At 40.0% G+C, this 17726-nt stretch overlaps 1 protein-coding gene across 1 annotated transcript; it reads left to right on the forward strand.

The window, feature by feature from the left end:
- Positions 1–671: 671 nt before the first annotated feature.
- DLD (dihydrolipoamide dehydrogenase) lies at positions 672–15869 on the forward strand. Its single transcript, XM_039571178.1, has 14 exons — positions 672–779; positions 1716–1791; positions 2499–2578; positions 6200–6268; positions 8101–8170; positions 8544–8644; positions 8952–9095; positions 9260–9361; positions 10546–10736; positions 12116–12286; positions 12674–12863; positions 13232–13369; positions 14653–14742; positions 14844–15869. The coding sequence occupies exons 1-14, from the start codon at positions 741–743 to the stop codon at positions 14907–14909; spliced, it is 1527 nt and encodes a 508-aa protein (XP_039427112.1). The 5' UTR covers positions 672–740; the 3' UTR covers positions 14910–15869.
- The last annotated feature ends 1857 nt before the right edge of the window (positions 15870–17726 follow it).

The raw sequence follows: 17726 nt of genomic DNA on the forward strand, positions 1-17726 counted from the left end.
GGAGATCTTACTGTGAACATCCTCACGAGGGGAAGTGGACAGGCAGGTGCCAATCTCTTCATTCTTGTGATCAGCAACAGGACTGGAGGAAACATGAAGCTGAGTCAGGGACGGTTTAGGTTGGATATTAGAAAAAGGTCCTTTCCCCAGAGGGTGGTTGGGCACTGGAACAGCTCCCCACAGAAGTGGTCACAACACCAAGCCTGACAGAGTTCAAGACACATTTGGACAATGCTCTTGGGCACTCGGGTGTCCTCTGCTGGGCCAGGAGTTGGATCCTGATGGCCCCCTTCCAACTCAGCATATTCTATGATTCCCTGATTCTATAAATATCTCAAAGACTGGTGCCAAGAGGATGTGCTAGACTCTTTTCAGTGGCGCCCAGCGACAGGAACAATGGCCATAAACTCAAACACAATAAGTTCCACCTCAATATGAGGAGGAACTTCTTTATGTTGAGGGTGGCAGAGCACTGGAACAGGCTGCCCAGGGCGGTCGCGGAGCCTCCCTCTCTGAAGACGTTCGAAACCCGCCTGGATGCGCTCCCGTGTCACCTCCTCCAGGTGTCCCTGCGGAGGCGGGGGTTGGCCGGGACCATGCCCAGAACTCCCTCAGCCCCGAGGCTCCCATGCCCGCCTGGCCCCGCCCCGCGCCGCCGGCCCCGCCCGCCCGGAACTGCGCCTGCGCCTGCGCGCGTCCGCGGAGTCCTTGAGCGGCCGGGGCGCCGTGGCACCGTGGACATGCAGCGCTGGGGTCGCGTCTCCTGTGCGCTCGCTCGGGTACGGCACCGGCGGGCCGGCGAGGCGAGGGGAAGGGAGGGGACAAGGAACGGGAGCCGTGCCGGGCAGCTCGGGCCTGGGCTTTCCTCAGCCCCGTCACCCCGCCGGGGGCGTGCGTGAGGGCGGGCGGGGCCGGAGCGGCGCCTTGAGGCGGGCGCGGGCCTTGGCGGCGCTCCCTTGCCTGCTCCGCTGTCCCCTCCCGTCGCTGCTCGGCCGGGCGCAGGGGGCGCGGCGGCCGCGGGCGGCCCTCGGGGTCCCTGAGCGGCAGGGACCAGCCTCCGTGCTGCCGTGCGCGTTGTCGGTGCTGGTCCCCGGTGTCCCGGCCCGCGGGAGGCCGCGGCCGTGGCGGCTGCAAAAAGCGCCGCTGTCAGTGGGGCCGGCCCCGGCTTTTGGGCTGCGGTGCCGGGGACTTTGCAAGTGCTTCCAGAGACATCCTCTACTCCAGTTATAGGGTGATCGGCCCTCGATATGCTTGTAGCAGCTGTCCTGTGCTGTCCCATTACCTTTTCGTAAAGGTTAAAAAACCTTGCCCTCCCGAGCCTCCTGTGAGATATCCAGCTGCCTGTTCATAGGAAGTGGCTGAAGGGAATGGTTACAGAACAAGACTCCTCATAGACTCCTGTGGATGTCTAATTTATGTCATTACGTGGTTTGAAAGCCCCGTATAAGGAGTTGAAAGTTTAGAGGCAGCCTGAGGTGAGACCTGAGAACAGGTGTGATGACAGACTGAGGTGACAGAGCAGGTAAGTGTCAGAGCAACTTCTGCCTCTTGTTCCAGTCAGTGCCCACTGTGCTTCAGTCGTGCTGTTCCTGTTTTGGTTAGCTGGTGACAGTAACTGTGTTCATCTGTGTGCTGCTGGTTGCTTATTTTCCCTCAAGGATAGACATAAACTTTTAAACCTAGGGTATTCTTTTTATTTTTTTTTTCCTTTCTAGAGAAGCCATTTTGATCGGATTCATCATGGTCTTCAGGGAGTTTGTGCAGTGCCACAAAGGTCCTATGCTGATCAAGGTAATTAATTGTGGAAAACCTTTTTGGAACAAAAAACCCCACCAACCTGAACCCCCACAAAAACCAAAGCAATACTTCAAACTCAGATACTAGTCTTCCAGTTGAAGTCCATGTCAGGGTGCAGATTTAGATGAAATATTGTGGTTTGTTTGCATTATTTGATTTCAGGCTAAAGCTGTAAATAAAAGTTGAACTTTACCATCACTGTTCTTATGTTAATTAATATTCTAAAGGAGCTTGTGGTTACAAGACAGGAACTTGGTACAAAGTTCATAGCTTCTACTGCTTCATAATCAATAGAGGTTGCATAGATACCTATTGCAGCCATGTTTTCCCCTTTATAAATTTGTGGCATTCAGTAAGCATTTTTGTTTCGTGCTAAACATCAATAGAAGCTATGTTGGAAAAAAAATACAACAGTAAACTATCGAGACATCTTGGGTTAAGTTCTTAAAGGGTTTATAGCAAGAGGGATAGGGAATTCAGTTTCTTTATGTCATTTTACATTACTTTCATTGTGGAATTTAAGACTGGTTATTTTTCTTGTGGAATCAATACCTCTACACAATCTTTCTCTGTGTCCAGAAAGTTACTTTCAGATATGAGGTGGAACTTCCTTATCTAAACCTATTTTATTAACTTGCATAATTCTTAATATGCAATTATTTTGCTGAAAAAAAACCAAACTCAAACGTTCTCTGTTTCAGTTGATGCTGATGTCACGGTTATCGGCTCTGGTCCTGGAGGGTATGTTGCTGCTATCAAAGCAGCTCAGCTTGGATTTAAGGTGAGACCTCACTCAGATAGCAGAATACTCATCTAGGTGAACTTGAAAGGTGTCTGTGTGATTGTCATAGGTATCACTACAGTGATACTGTAATTCTTCTGTCACATCTTGGGCCACCAGATACTGTTGACATATTTTGTTAATCTTTCCTTACCTTGCTTACCCAGATTATGCAGAATTGGAAATGGAGATGTGACTGTATTACTGTTATAGCCCTGCTACTGACAGAGCTGCTCAGGACAGCTCACTTTTGGTTGGAACTGATAATTCAGGTGGGCTTATACTCTTGTGAAAGAGAAGGTGGGAAAACAGTGCTAGGAAGGAATTTTTCTCTCAACAAAGGGAAAAATAAAGAGACAATGACTGACAAAAAGAAGAATTGTGAAGAATGGACTGAGGGAACTCAAAAGGGGAAAAAGCCATATCCAACTGATACACTTTTTGAATGTGAGTAGAGGAATTCCATTGCCATGTGAGAATTTTAGAGGCGGAACATGTGTGTAGAAATACTGTAGTATCTTAGTTACATTTTTTTATGTTCTTCTCTGTTGTTCAGCCTGTTGTCTTCGAATGCCTTCTGGAAGAGGCAGTTTGTGTCTGATGTGTACTAGTGGTGTGTCATTTAATTAAGTATTGTCAGAGTTGTATGTGTATAATATATTTCAGGTACTTTTAAACTTAGAAAAACACAGAATGTGACTTCAGCAGGATATTTTTTTGCCTTTACTCCTTAATATGAGATCAACTGACTCTCTTGGCACTGCATTATCATTCTCATAATTATCTGGAACTCTGAGAAGGTGGTGGTGCTAGCAGTCTTGAGGATGTTTCTGCTGTTTGGTATGTCACAATGTGTCTGGATTACAAAAAATTTGTTTTGTGACCAAAATGAGCTGGTTTGACCACCTGGTAAGGACAAGAACTTCTGGTGGTGAGTTCCAGTGAAGCACTGGAATAGTGGCCTGTGCAGCATGTAGTCTTCATCTTTCAGTATTTTCAGCACTTGGCTGTACAAGGCCCTGAGCCACCTGATACATCATAGAATCACAGAATGATGTGGGTTGGAAGGGATGTTGAAGATTGTCCCTGCCATGGGCAGGGACACCTTCCTCTAGACCATGTTACTCAGAGACTCATCCAGCCTGGATTTGAACGCTTCAGGGGTGGGGCATCCACAGTTCCTCTGGGCAACCTATTCCTGTGCCTCACCACCCTCATGGTAAAGAATCCCTTCCTAAGAGCTGATCTAAATCTACCCTACTTCAGCTGAAGGCTGTTTCTCTCACTAAATGTCCTTGTGAAACATCCCTCTCCAGCCTTCTTTCAAGCCCCCTTTAGGTATGAGAAGGGTGCTGTAAGGTCTCCCCAAAGCCTTGTCCAGGCTGAACAACCCCAACTCTCAGCCTGTCTTGATAGGAGAGGTGCTCCAGCCCTGTGATGAACTTCTGGACTTGCTCCAGCAGGTCCAAATCTGTCTTGTGTTGGGGCCCCAGAGCTGGACACAGTACTCCAGGTGGGATCTCCTGAGAGCAGAGTGGAGGGGGAGAATCACCTCCCGCAGTATCTTTGATGTTGACTGTGTTTGCAGAAGGAAGTTTGATTAGATGGCCTCCAGAGGAGGGCCCTTCAAACTGAATGTGTCTGTAATTCTGAGCGTTGTCCATCATTGGTCCCACAACTGGGTGTCAGTGACATCTTTTTGGGTATCTTTTAGCCTTCAAATGTGTAACTGTACCAAAATATAAATGTTTGAGATTCCATTAAGTTGTTCCTTCGACCTAGTGCAAATAATTGAGTTGTCTTTACACATATCTCTGAATTACTGGTTTTGTTGTAATAAATACTCTTGCTTCTTGATGTATGTTGTTACTGAGCTAGTAGTACAAGAGGTAAGAAATAAAGTAAGAAACAAAGGTGCTCAGTGCTACAGGTTTTAATTAAGATTGTGGCCTTCTGCCATGTAAGTTCATGTTTGATTATTGTAAAGCTATTTTTGTGGCTGGCTTAATACCAGCTTTTCTTGGAACAATACTGTCCTTGAGTCCTTCATATCTGTGATTAACAGTGGATACCATACACAAAGGGCTTTAAAAGTGCCCTGGATTTTGTTTTTTCATCATAGCAAAAAATAATTCTGTTACACTGTTTCACAGCTCATCAGAGAGAGGAAAATGCTTGGACATACCTGTGTACGTCACAGTTAGCATTGAATAATCATGTAGAATGTTTTTGGTCCTTGAAGAATGTAAGGAGACATTTTTAGCAGACTGGCAGAAAGATAGATTGTATAGTTACCCTGTCCATGGAAGAACCTGATTCTGCTCTACTGAATCACTTAACTTTCAGTTTTAGTACTGTTTCTGCTAGCACAAGCATTGAGTCCTTGTATCACCACCACAGCATTCCATGTTATTGCCAACAGTGTTCTCTGGGTATTGGCTTTCCAAAAGCTTTGCTTGGCCTTGTCAGTGAAGTTTATGTAAAGTGGATGAGGCAGAACATCCTTATTGGGTAAAGGTAGGAGTAGTCTGGTGCTGTTTGATCCATAGTGCAGCTTTTAAAGCCCTTGTGTTGTGTTTCATGTATTCATGTGCTTAAAACAAGAGGAAGGGGACATAGGGGATCAGCATGTCTCAAAATGTTCATGTGATCTGATTTGGTGAATTCTACTTTTCATGTCACCATCATCCCTACCTTAGTACAAAAGTAGCAATTTAAAGAAACTGTGAAAGGCTTTCACCTGGGTAGTTGCCTCTCAGTGGACTGGAACTCTCAAGAGTGTAAACCAAGGAACAATTATTTTGAATATGTGTGTGCCTTCCAAAGGAGGAGACACCAATTCCTTTGCTTCTACAAAAATGGTTTATGATACTCTCTCCCCCACTCTCTCCAAGTGATCTGTTTTTATATGAAGTTTTGGCAGTTGTTTTTGTCTTTTGCACACTTTGATACTCTCAGTTTAATGAGAAGGAGATGACATATTTTCCATCCCTGTTGGTACTGACCTTATTTTTGTTTGGTTTTACTTTACTTGATTTTTGTTTTTTCTTTCTTTATAGGTGTTGGTACAACTTCATAGCGGTGGGAGGAAATGTTGTTTGTGGCTTGGGGCTTCTTTTCTGTTTTGTTTTCTTTGAAGAAAAGATTGCTTCATGGGATTTTAATCTATGGCAGTTCACTTACCAGTTGTTTTCTTGCTTTTATGAATCTTCACATGATTTATATTTTTGGCTTTTTGCGGTGTTTTTCTGTAATTTTTAGGGGAACATCTTTCACTGGACTGAGTGTTGTATTTATTATTTAGTTTGTAACAGATTTTTGTAGTAGGACAGCACTTACATGAAAGTATGAATGGTGCGGTGGCTGTCGTTTGGTAGAGGATTTTGTTGCAAAGAGCTATTTTGTGGGTTTTAAGGTAACAAAAAAAAATGAGGTAAGGGAAATACGAGCTGCATAATAAATCTAGGAGTGAAATTAATGAGACACTTGGTAGAGGTAGAGTTACTAGACAAGTAGACAAATGTCTTTGTCGTCAATGCTAAATTGTGAGATAGCCTATAAGAAAATGGCGGCATAGTATTTCTAAAAAATTCTTATGTTTCCTCTGTTCTTTTTCCTCAGACTGTCTGTGTAGAAAAAAATGCAACGTTAGGGGGAACCTGCTTGAATGTTGGATGTATTCCATCCAAGGTAAGTGTACATAGTGTGTCATAGCTTCATTAAAAACAGCTGACATTCTGTGCTTCACTTGGAAGGAGAGTAGGAAGGAGTTTCTCAAGATAGATGTACATGTACAGAATGGCCTGGAGGGTGAGGCTGGTGGTGCTTGTGTGGAGTAGTGCAGGTGTGGAGACAAAGAGGTGAGTCCAACACATACACTCTGAAAGAAAGGAGAAGCAAGAAGATATTAATAAGGACTTTATATTTGACATTGTCAGTCTAGTTTAAGGTAATTTCAGACCTAGGCCTTTGTAAGAACTGTGCTGTTGCTGGGGAATCTGCCTCAATAGCACCCAGCAGGTGAAGGAGGACACTGCTAATGCCAGATTTGTAATGGCTGTAGTAACAAACACAGTATTCTTAACAAGATCCCTCCTAACTGTGTTGCTCTTTCTGGTCCTTTTGCTCAAGAGGTTCCATTAGCGTGGGAGGAGAAAATACTAAGATTTTGAAGAAAATTTGTATTCGTTTTTCTAGACATTTTAATAATAATTTTAATGAAGTTCTGAGTATGTTAATATACTGAAGCACCACTCAAAAATGTTAATCCACACAGTATTACCTTGAAAGTTTGAAACTCTACTAGACTCTATTTAACTAACTTCTCAAATCCCTTTTTATTTTTTTATCCTTTAAAATTTTTATGAAAATACTACTGAACTGTGGTTTAAGTTGAATGCTATCTAGAACTTGTTTGAATGGCAGTAAACTTAAGAAGTGGGATATGTAGGTTGTGTACACCAAGGTAATAACAAATGACTCAAATATTCCTTTCCAGAAAACCACCCAAAATAATACAATGGAAATGGATTTTTTTTTTTTTCCTTTGTAGTTGCTGAAGTCTTAAGTGGTGGCTGTGTGTTTTAAGTAATGTGGATGTTACAGATTCGGGGCTGTGACAGTTACGTGAAGTGGAGAAGTTAATTTTAAAGACAGTTGATAAAAATTATAAAAATGGAATTATCTAATTTTGATAGTATTAGTTTTCCTCAAGCATATGTAGATAAGGCAAGTATTCAAAATGATCTTTGAATCTTTTGCTGTGCCTGCTTTAGATTTAAGTCTGCAAACTCACACTGTTGTCCCTGCAGAGATACAAATAATGTCATATTTGGGACGGTTATAATATAACAAAAGAATCAATCTTCTTAGTAAGATCCTGCCTTAACTATATTGCTATTTCTAATTAAAATACAGTTACTGAGGTTCTGAATTTCAAGCTACTCATTTATAGCCATCCTTATAAAAACTATTCTAAGTTTATCTATGAGCTTGGAAAACCCATATACCTGAGCTAGCTTCAAGCCATCCAGCTCAATTAGCTATGCTGTTGTAATAACTTCAGCACAACAATTCAAAATTAAACTCACATATGTCTACACAGGCTAAAATCTTAACAGGCATTTTAGTGTAGATTTTCCTCATCCAGTTTTTCTGTATCTTCTCTTTGGCCTTCAGTCAGAATCACGTTTATTTTCCTCTACTTAGTCTGTTCCTTTTTTTTTTTTTTTTTTTTTTTTTTAATCCCTATGAGCTAATTATCAATTTCTATGGTGAAATGAGCAAAAAGGTGTGGATTTAACTGTTTTCTATTTCATTATCAAGTATGTAACTTTACTTAACGTTTCAGTAGGAGCTACTGTGAACAATTTCTGTGTTTGAAATACACCTTTTTAAATACAAATATGTCAAACTTTTTCTTAATAGTGAGAACACTTTGCAAATAATGTATTTTTTTTCCTTATAATAAATAACTCATTCTTGTGAATGTATGTCCAAATTCACATTTTTGTTTGTTATAGGCCTTGCTGAACAACTCACATCTGTATCACTTGGCCCATGGAAAAGATTTCGCTAGTAGAGGAATTGAAAGTGAGTGAAGAACAACTGTCAGTGCCTGTTAACATCAGTGGTTTCCAATAAAATGTAAATTTAATCTTTCAAATCTGACTAGTATGGTTTTCTGGTCAGAAAATTTTGAGAGTTGTAAGTAACATCCTCTATCTGTCACTTGGGGGCTTAGGGATGTGTCTGCTCTTTGAACTCTGAATAACGGATAGATAAGTTATGCTTGAAAAGTGTAATACTGATTTTCAGCATAGCAGTTGTTGAATGTAACCTTTAGTATTTAGTAGGACCATTCAACACATCTTTCTGTGTCAGAGCTATTAACTGTGTTGAGGTTAGCTCCTTTAACATTAACACACTGCAATGCTTGATGTAAGTTGTTTTGTTTTAATCTTAGTTACAGGAATCCGTTTGAATCTAGAGAAGATGATGGAACAGAAGAGTAGTGCAGTGAAGGCCTTAACAGGTGGAATTGCTCATTTATTTAAACAAAACAAGGTTAGTTTGGGTTATATACTGAGGTATATCCATTTTTTACATTTTCATATGGCCACATAAATTAATTTGATTGACTGATTTGACAAGGGCAGAATTTGAACGCTTTTCTTCCAGAAAACTTTTAAATGCCCAGTGCCTTCGTTGTTAATCTCCTTAAAAGAGTAATATACAATTACTTTGTGATTTGTGCCAGGTAGTGATGCAGACATATGTTTTAGCAGCATCTCTAAGCATTAGTGAGATTCAGGTGAAATGTAGCCTAACTTACATATTTGAATCTGACTTCACTGTGTTCTGATTACTAAAGGTTGTACATGTATCTGGGTTTGGAAAAATAACTGGCAAAAACCAAGTCACTGCAACTAAAGAAGATGGCAGCACACAAGTTATCAATACAAAGAACATACTCATAGCCACAGGCTCAGAAGTTGCTCCCTTCCCTGGAATTACTGTAAGTATTTGAGCTGAATTGTACTTACTTTTCAGTGTCTCATAGTCACACAATTTAATGTGTAATAATTGTTTGCACCTGACTGCACTTCACCTTCTGTGTGTTTTGTATATAATATGTAAAAGAGGTTGTAAACCTCCCTTTGTACATTTCTTTGTCATTAGATTGATGAAGATAACATTGTGTCATCCACTGGTGCGCTGTCACTGAAAAAAGTTCCTGAAAAGATGGTTGTCATTGGTGCAGGAGTCATTGGTGTGGAACTGGTGAGAGGATACTTAAACCACTTGGCCTTCAATTTGTAAAGGAGTGGGGCATTACTTTTGTTGTATTTTGATGGTATTGCTGTGATTCAACATTTCAGTGAGTTGTAATGAATCTGTTCAGACTTCATAGTGTGCTAGCTCCCTTTTTTACCAGAAAAGCTGGGATAAGTGTTTGTTTGCTCAGTACTTCTGCAGCTGGTTAGTTAAGCAGAGAAATGAGAGAGGAACATACAGGGTCTTGCATATTTATTTTTCTTTTTTGGAGGATTAGGGAGCTGGGGGGATGGTGCTTAACTTTCACTGAAGTTTGTACCTGGCCTACGTATAGATGAGAGAACTTCCTATTTTAAGGGAAGTGCACTAAGTCAGGATAAATTCTTTTGTTTAGCAGTTATTCTTGAGAGATGTTTAATGTGATTGTACATATTCTGTCAAGCAAAGGAGTGGAGACTTTGTAGTTCATCTTGGTCTGAGTCCTTTTGCCTCACACCTATATGTTTCAAAAACAATTTACATTTGCTGGTCTTGCAACTGCTTGAAGCTGTGCACGTCTGCCATGTGGTTGCTTAGCCTGCTGACCATTAAGCAGGAAAAGAGTAAGCAAAGTGAAATTCGGTATTGGGTGGATGTGGGTAACTGCAGGTTAATAGGGTGTACATGAATTTTGTTGGTGAGGCTGATGATTGTGGTTAAGGTTATAAATACAGACTGAAGCAGCAGTGGTTCCATTTTGCTGTGTAAAATTTCCTTAATGTGGTCTTGTTTTGGTTAATTAGTAGTGGTATTAGAACTCCACAGCAATGCCATCAAATTCTCTTTGGATTTTCCTTTCAGGTTCTTTGATTTTGAATTTCTTCTATACCTATAACATAAAACATACGTGAGTTGTATTTAGTTATTTTGTTAGCTATTTCTTTAAATAGCTTTCTTTAAAATTAGGCTTAATTCCCTGAATTTGGTTATGGAAGTTTTGAGTCTGCAAATAAGCAATGATAAATTTTTTTTGTGGAAAGACTGGGGAAAGGTGAACTTGCTTTATTTTATGCTGTCGTGTTTGTAGAAATTGATGAGTTTGCTGTTACATGTTATCCTGCTTTGGAAGAGTTTACTGTCTGTTGTAAGTATTAAAGTATCTGAAGTTTGCTTTTCAAAAATTCCTTTTACCTATATTGTTGTGACTGCAGGGTTCAGTTTGGCAGCGCCTTGGTGCAGATGTGACAGCAGTTGAGTTCATGGGCCATGTTGGTGGAATGGGAATTGACATGGAGATCTCTAAAAACTTCCAACGTATTCTTCAGAAGCAGGGATTCAAGTTTAAACTGAACACCAAAGTTACCGGTGCTACCAAGAGATCAGATGGAAAAATAGATGTAGCGTAAGTGTTTAACATAGAACTAAAGTAATGCCAAATACATTCTTCCTCCCAATCCATCAAACCTATTTAAAAATACAGCCTGATACTATTTATTTAAACAGGAAAAAAATGGATCTAGAGGGAGGATTAATTCTTTAGTGCAATTAAATGTTTATCCTCCATTGTAACTTACAGAGCTCATAATTTTGGGTTTATTGAGTCCTAGGTTGCTTATACAGGAGAGGTTCTGTTGACTTGAGGGCTTGCTGGTATAAAACCACTGTATGAGATCAGTAATAAAAACAGAATTCTAAATCATTCTTTTCATGGAAGATACTTGCTTCTGGTATAATTAGCATAAATACCATGATTGTTCATACAGTCATTTTCAAGCCATTAATTCTTGGCTACTTACTGGAAGGTCGTCTTGTCTTAGAGTAAATATGGCAGACATACTATTGTTCTCGAACAGAAATAAATGAAAATACCCGAAGAGTGTACAGTAGTGGTCATACTCCTAATGGTCATACATACCTTTGAAGTTTTATATATAAACAATTACTATAGACACACATACAGCAAATTTGCTTTGTAAAAGTCTGTAAATACACACTACTTCTGTTTGCGTTAATGGATTCTCTATGCAGAAACTGTACTTTAAGAAAATGCTTGATGTTACTTCACAAAAATAATAATAATCTTAATATGGTGACTTGTAGTTGCTGTATCACCATAGCTGGGGATAGTCTGTTCTCCGTCACTGTAAACGTCCAGGATTTGGGCTTCTTTACATGCCCTGCTGATGATGGTTGGATCTCTCATGTATTCTGTTACTACATTTAGAGTTTTGTTTTGGTTCAGAGTATGGTTTTGAAATACACTTCCAATTATCCTCACTTCCCATGCTTTGCTTCTTGTGCTCTCAGAGCACATGAATTGAACTTGTTCTGGGTGCAGTTAAACACAAGATGCACTTGAGGAATGCATGGGATGCTGGACAGCTGCTAACAGGTGTTTGGTTCCTGGGCTCAGAAGAAAGCTTGCTCAGAGTACATGGCCCTACCCCACCCCAAAGTATATATTCTTTGGGTGGCAAGTACTCATCACCAATTACTTTGCTGTATGGGTTTGATCCTATCAGGTCATGCTATTTGCTATTGAAAATATACCCTGAATTTCTCTCTAACAGTTGTTAAGAAATGTATTAAGAGGTGCTGTTCCTTCCTCCCTCTTCTGCTCCTGAACTCTTGCAAGGAGGAAGCGTGGGGCAGGCTGAAAGAAGTGTTTTGGGTGCCAGGCCCAGCCAGGAGGTCACCATCTGGGTCATATTAGTTACTAGTCAAAGAGAGAGAAGGCTGCAAGCTTACAGCTTAGCATTTTTGCTTCTTATTTTTCTCTAGTGTTGAAGCTGCTGCTGGTGGCAAGGCAGAAGTAATAACTTGTGATGTGCTCCTAGTTTGCATCGGTAGGCGTCCGTTCACAAAAAATCTAGGTCTTGAGGAAATTGGAATTGAACTTGATAAGAGGGGAAGAATTCCAGTCAACAACAGATTCCAAACCAAGATTCCAAAGTAAGACAGACTAATTTTTCGTTTTCCTTTTTTTTTTTTAAATGCAGAACACTTATTTTTAAAGTTTAACCTACTAAAGCACTTGTGTTTTTTAATACAAATCATACTTTTCTTTTCTGAAAAGAAAACTCAAGATACCAGTATTATTTCAGGAACTAAAAATTTTGAGTCAGCCTTTGAAGTTTTGTAATTTAAAAGTCCCTGTCTATTTCATGTCACTAAATACCTCTTGAAGTGTGGTCATTCTGTGGAAACTGCTAAAATGTATTTTAGTCTGTTTTGATTAGAGTTTCAGTAACGTGTTTCAAACAGACTGTTATGTAAGGTAGCCCAGGTGTGCTAGGATGTTTTTAAACAGTGTCTAATTCTGTTTCATTGGTCTGATAGCATCTATGCTATTGGTGATGTAGTTGCTGGACCTATGCTGGCCCACAAAGCTGAGGATGAAGGCATTCTTTGTGTAGAAGGCATGGCTGGGGGAGCAGTTCACATTGACTATAACTGCGTTCCCTCTGTGATCTACACTCACCCTGAAGTGGCCTGGGTTGGCAAGTCAGAAGAACAGCTGAAAGAAGAGGTACTGTTTGTTTTCTTTTCAGGCAAAAACTGGTTTTCCACCTTGGGCCTGGTTTCACTCTCTAGTTGTTTATCTAGCTACTTTATCCAAATTTCTGCATTTGAATTTATTGCTTAGGGGGTGTGAGTGAATAATGCCCTTGTGCATGCCACTCTCCCAAGAACCACAGTTCTTTTTAATGACTTGCATTCTGTGACGTTAATATTATTCATTTGCAAATTAATCTTTTTTAGTACAGTCTTACACCACTTTTGGTAGTTGTTCATGTACATTTCTCTGTGTTTTAGTTCTGTATTGCTTCTCCTCATGTACTTAGCCGTTGGTTACATTGTTCTTGTTGGTCATTAATTAACACATCTGTTTTGCAGGGTGTAGAATACAAAATTGGGAAATTTCCATTTGCTGCAAACAGTAGAGCAAAGACAAATGCTGACACAGATGGCATGGTAAAGATACTTAGTCAAAAGTCAACCGACAGGATGTTGGGTGCTCACATTTTAGGCTCAGTAAGTATCATCACTTGTGCTCTCTTGGCCTTGTAATGGTCTTTTTATTTAGTGTTGCATAGTTGTTGAGTTAGACATGGTGTTTGTAAATGGGGAGGTTTGAGTTCCCCATACTTATTTTTCTTACAGTTCTGTTCTGCACCCCTGCCCTCCTTCCATGTTTTAGTTACTTTGGTGTTAAACCCAGCTTTTTTTTTTTTTTCCTCTTGAATTGCTGTGGTTATTTGGTGTCTTTGACCAGTTTTATGTGGTGAGGTTTTGTGGTGGTGGTGTTTGTTGTGTTTGGTTTTTTGTTTTGGTTTTATGAATACTGCCAAATACTTGAGAGAGCAGCAGAAAGTGTTGATTCAAGTTTTGGAAGTTGAGGAGCTGAAAAGACTGTGGCTTTTTCATTGGTGTGTTCTTTTTCCCCTCTCTCTGACTTAAGACTTAGCAAAGGTGGTAATCTTATGCCGCAGTCACCAAATGTGGGGTCAGTAATTTGTGGAACTTTGAGTAAAAAACCTTTGGGATTTCCCCTGTTTAGGGGGGTTTGGAGGTTTTTTAGGTCAAAGTTAGACCCTAATCTTTTTCTGTTTTCTTAGCTTTAAATATTTTTTTTTTTTCAAAAGATGTTTGCAGAAACACTTCCATACATTTTTGTGTACAGCTTTCTTTAAGAGAAACACCAAAACTGCTCTCAATAAGATACTGTGCTGGTCACTTTCTCTTGCAATTGCAGTAATTTAGAAACCAACATGTCTTAAAGGAAGCACAACTTTGCCTGTCTCATACCAATAAATCTAATTTTCTTCATTGGGAAAGGACTGGGGGAAAATCTTATGGTTGTTGATCTGAGTGCTAAAAATGTAAGGGGAGATTTAACTATTTTTGACTCCTCAAAGATATATTCTCTTAGTAAATCTGCATAAATACAGCAAATAAAAATGTTGGTGTAGGTTTAGTAACATGCTTTTGTTTATCTAGTTATCTATTTAACTTTTCAGTGGAGCATTGGTGTTTTGGGTAGGTTTCCTTTCATGGAAAAATGCCCAGCTTTTGCACAACTCTCAGAAATAAGAGAACAAATACTCTCATTAAGAATTATATTTAGATTTATGCTAAGTTTGAGCACAGTCACCAAATAGATTAAGTATTTATGACTTAGAACACAGCTGAAGTGCTAGTTAAAACATAACTTATCTTTTTTAGCAAATTGCTTATTTAGAAGCTGTTACTGATTCAGGAGAACCTGGACAACTGCATAAGGATTTGTGCTAATTGCAAGTACCATTAAATTACAGGGTGCTGGTGAAATGGTGAATGAAGCTGCCCTTGCTATGGAATATGGAGCATCATGTGAAGATGTAGCCAGAGTTTGCCATGCTCATCCAGTAAGTGTTTTCTAAAGGGACTGTTGAACACCGTTACCAGACACGCTGTTACTCCATGTAGCTGTTAATGACTTGTAACTTTTTGTGTTTGCTCTCTACAGACAGTGTCAGAAGCCTTCAGGGAAGCAAACCTAGCAGCATCCTTTGGCAAAGCTATCAACTTCTAAAATGAAAGAGCAGATCTTTGTACATATATAGTACATCTCTGAAAATGGACTGTGGGCCCTTATGGAAGGCTGAGTCTGAGGATTTTAGGACTGATTTAAGTGAATATCTTAATTTTAAACATCAGATATTTAAACAAGTAGAGTTTGGAACAAGTGGAATTATCTGTAAATTAAATACTTAAAATTACATGTTTATTTACACAATGAATGTTGCAGAAAAGCAGCCTGACAGAACTCTTTTCTTTTTCAAAACCAAACATTTTTCTGCTGCATGGGATTATCAGGTGTGCTGGTCAGAACTCTGGATAACTGTCCAGCACACCTTGTGTTTTCTTATTTGAAGTAGTGATACAATAAACCATTGAATGCTGGCATGTAAAATGCCACCGGCACTTAAAATGCCACTGTCACTTCCGCACAAAAATGTGTTTCCTTCTAAAGGGATTAACTTTAGTATTTAGCCTACTTCTTACATATGAGTACCAAAACTTGTTTTGACCTAGTCATGCTGGGATGTTGGGAGAAGAGGGGCTCGTATAGATCAATTAAAATGATACTGACTTTCTAAAAAGAAAATTACTCTGTGTATGATTCTCCACGTCATGTTTTCATATTGAAAACTTGTAAGGGGAAAAAATTGAATATTGATTGAGAAAAGAAAGATTGAAGACAACTTCATAGTACTGCTACCTAATCTCTTTTGGTTTTAAAGCTTCCATTGTCCAACTCTCTTAAACTTGAAATGCTGAAACTGGGTAGTGAAGCAGTGTTTGCTGTTAAGTGCTATGACATGAGGGTTATTCTGCACCTTCCACACATAAGGGCTGCAATGTCAGCTCTCCACACAATTAAGACATACTTTCTTCTCTTCTGTTTTCTATTTTGTTCTCTTTTTCTGTCTCTTATTCTGTAGCAAGAGAACTTAATAAATATTTGACATGGCTGGAGGGTCTTTCTGGATTTTGTTTGCTGATTGGATCCTTTTAGTGTCTAGGTTGTTGAAGATGTGAGGAAACTCACTAACAGATGGCATCTTTAGAAGATCCTTAACATGTATATGGAGCATGCCCAATTCCAGTAGTTCATTTTAACTTCTTTTCCAAGGTGACATATGTTCTTTTTTTGCCAGGCTCTTCTGCCTTGAAGAAAACCTTAATATCTGCTGATACTGTGCATGTCCTTTTTCATTATGCCAAAGGAATGAGAAGAGCACATTCAGAAAATGGTGTAACAGTGACTTGGTTTTGGGTATAGACAAGATGGTTTTATCTTTCTACTTTTCTTTATAGCTTCTTATTTAAGTATTGATCCATTATCTGTAGTGAGTGATGGAGATGTATGCCAGTATTACCATAACAGTTAATCAGCAAAACACCAGTGATACTCTGCTTCATTGTGGTTTTTCTTAACTCCTACTTCAAATGTAGATGGGGTTAAACAACGACACTTCATTAAGCTTGTCACCATCTGATTCATGGATATGCTGGGTTAGTGAATTAATGTGGGTCTGCTTTCAGGTGTTAGTAGGAAACTGCTGAAGGGAAAGCAAAGGTGAGACAACAGGGTAGAAAAGCTCAATTCTTCCAATAGATCTTGGCGTTTCAGAATCAATTCTAGTTTAACACAGGTAAATGTTAAGTGTTAATCATGTGATTTGCAAGTTCTTCCCAGAAGCCTTGCTTTTTCAGAAACTGCTTTATGTCCACTCCCTCCACCTTGGGAATACTTGTAGCAGTCTTACCACAATTTACTCTTGAGGTTTATCAGTTAAAAATTCTTGTATCTCGTTTATGTTAAATGAAGTTTGAAAAGCCAGGGAACCTTACAAACAATAATACTACCAAGGCTGTGCTGGAGACTATAGTTTTCCAGACACTTAAAAATAAAAATCAAGGCCTTAAAATTGTTTTTGTTACTTCTCTCACTGTCATACCCATTCTAAGTGAAGTGTACAAAAGAGTGTTTGTAAAAGTAAGATGAGCTGCTGAGCCACCTGTCAGTGGTTTCACAGCAGTTTTGCTTGAGTGCTGCCAAGTTGGCGCACTTTCTAACAGCTGCTGAGTGTACTGGCAGTGAGTGGTGTGTGATGCTGCTGTGATGATCAGTTGCTTCAGTGTGGACTCTTTTGTTGTGGTGTTTGTAACCTCTGGAATTTTGGAGTAATTATTAATTTAATCATAATGCCCTTCATTTTGCTTAGGTGGTGCTGTATCCTGCCATAGTTGTCCTGAATTTGATGATGTTAGTCAAGGTTAGGTAAGGTGTCAATCAAAGAACATACACAGAATCCTGGGGTCAGAGTTAGCAGTCAGGATGTGCAAGCACATGTTGCAGTTTTGGGTGCTGACTTGTGTAGCTGATGAATGTTTGTAGCTGCACATCAGTTTGTGCCATACTGTACAGCTCTCTGAAGGTGCACTGTAATGCAGATAACTTTGAGCTGAAGTTATGGTGAACTGGATGCTACTCTCACACATTATCTGTGTAAGTACAGGCTGTTGTTAAAGTTGTCCGTGTACAGCTCCTTAACTGATTCACATTACATGCCCTGTGAATTTTTGTAGTTCTTTCCCAGAAAGGCCTCATCTTCCTGAAATGTTTCTACACTAACGCATGCAGCATGAGGAACAAACCAGAGGAGCTTGAGGCTTTGTCCCAGTCCCATAGATTTGTCATCACTGGTGTAAGTGAAACCTGGTGGGGTAAGTCCTGGGACTGGCATGCCTGTTGGATGGTGACGGGCTCTTCAGCCTGTCTCTTCAGCAGGGCAGAAGAGGGAGAGGAGTCGCACTGTACGTGATAGAAGGGTTAGAATGC

The sequence above is a fragment of the Corvus cornix genome, chromosome 1A (assembly GCF_000738735.6).
Source record: "Corvus cornix cornix isolate S_Up_H32 chromosome 1A, ASM73873v5, whole genome shotgun sequence".
Lineage (NCBI taxonomy): Eukaryota > Metazoa > Chordata > Aves > Passeriformes > Corvidae > Corvus > Corvus cornix.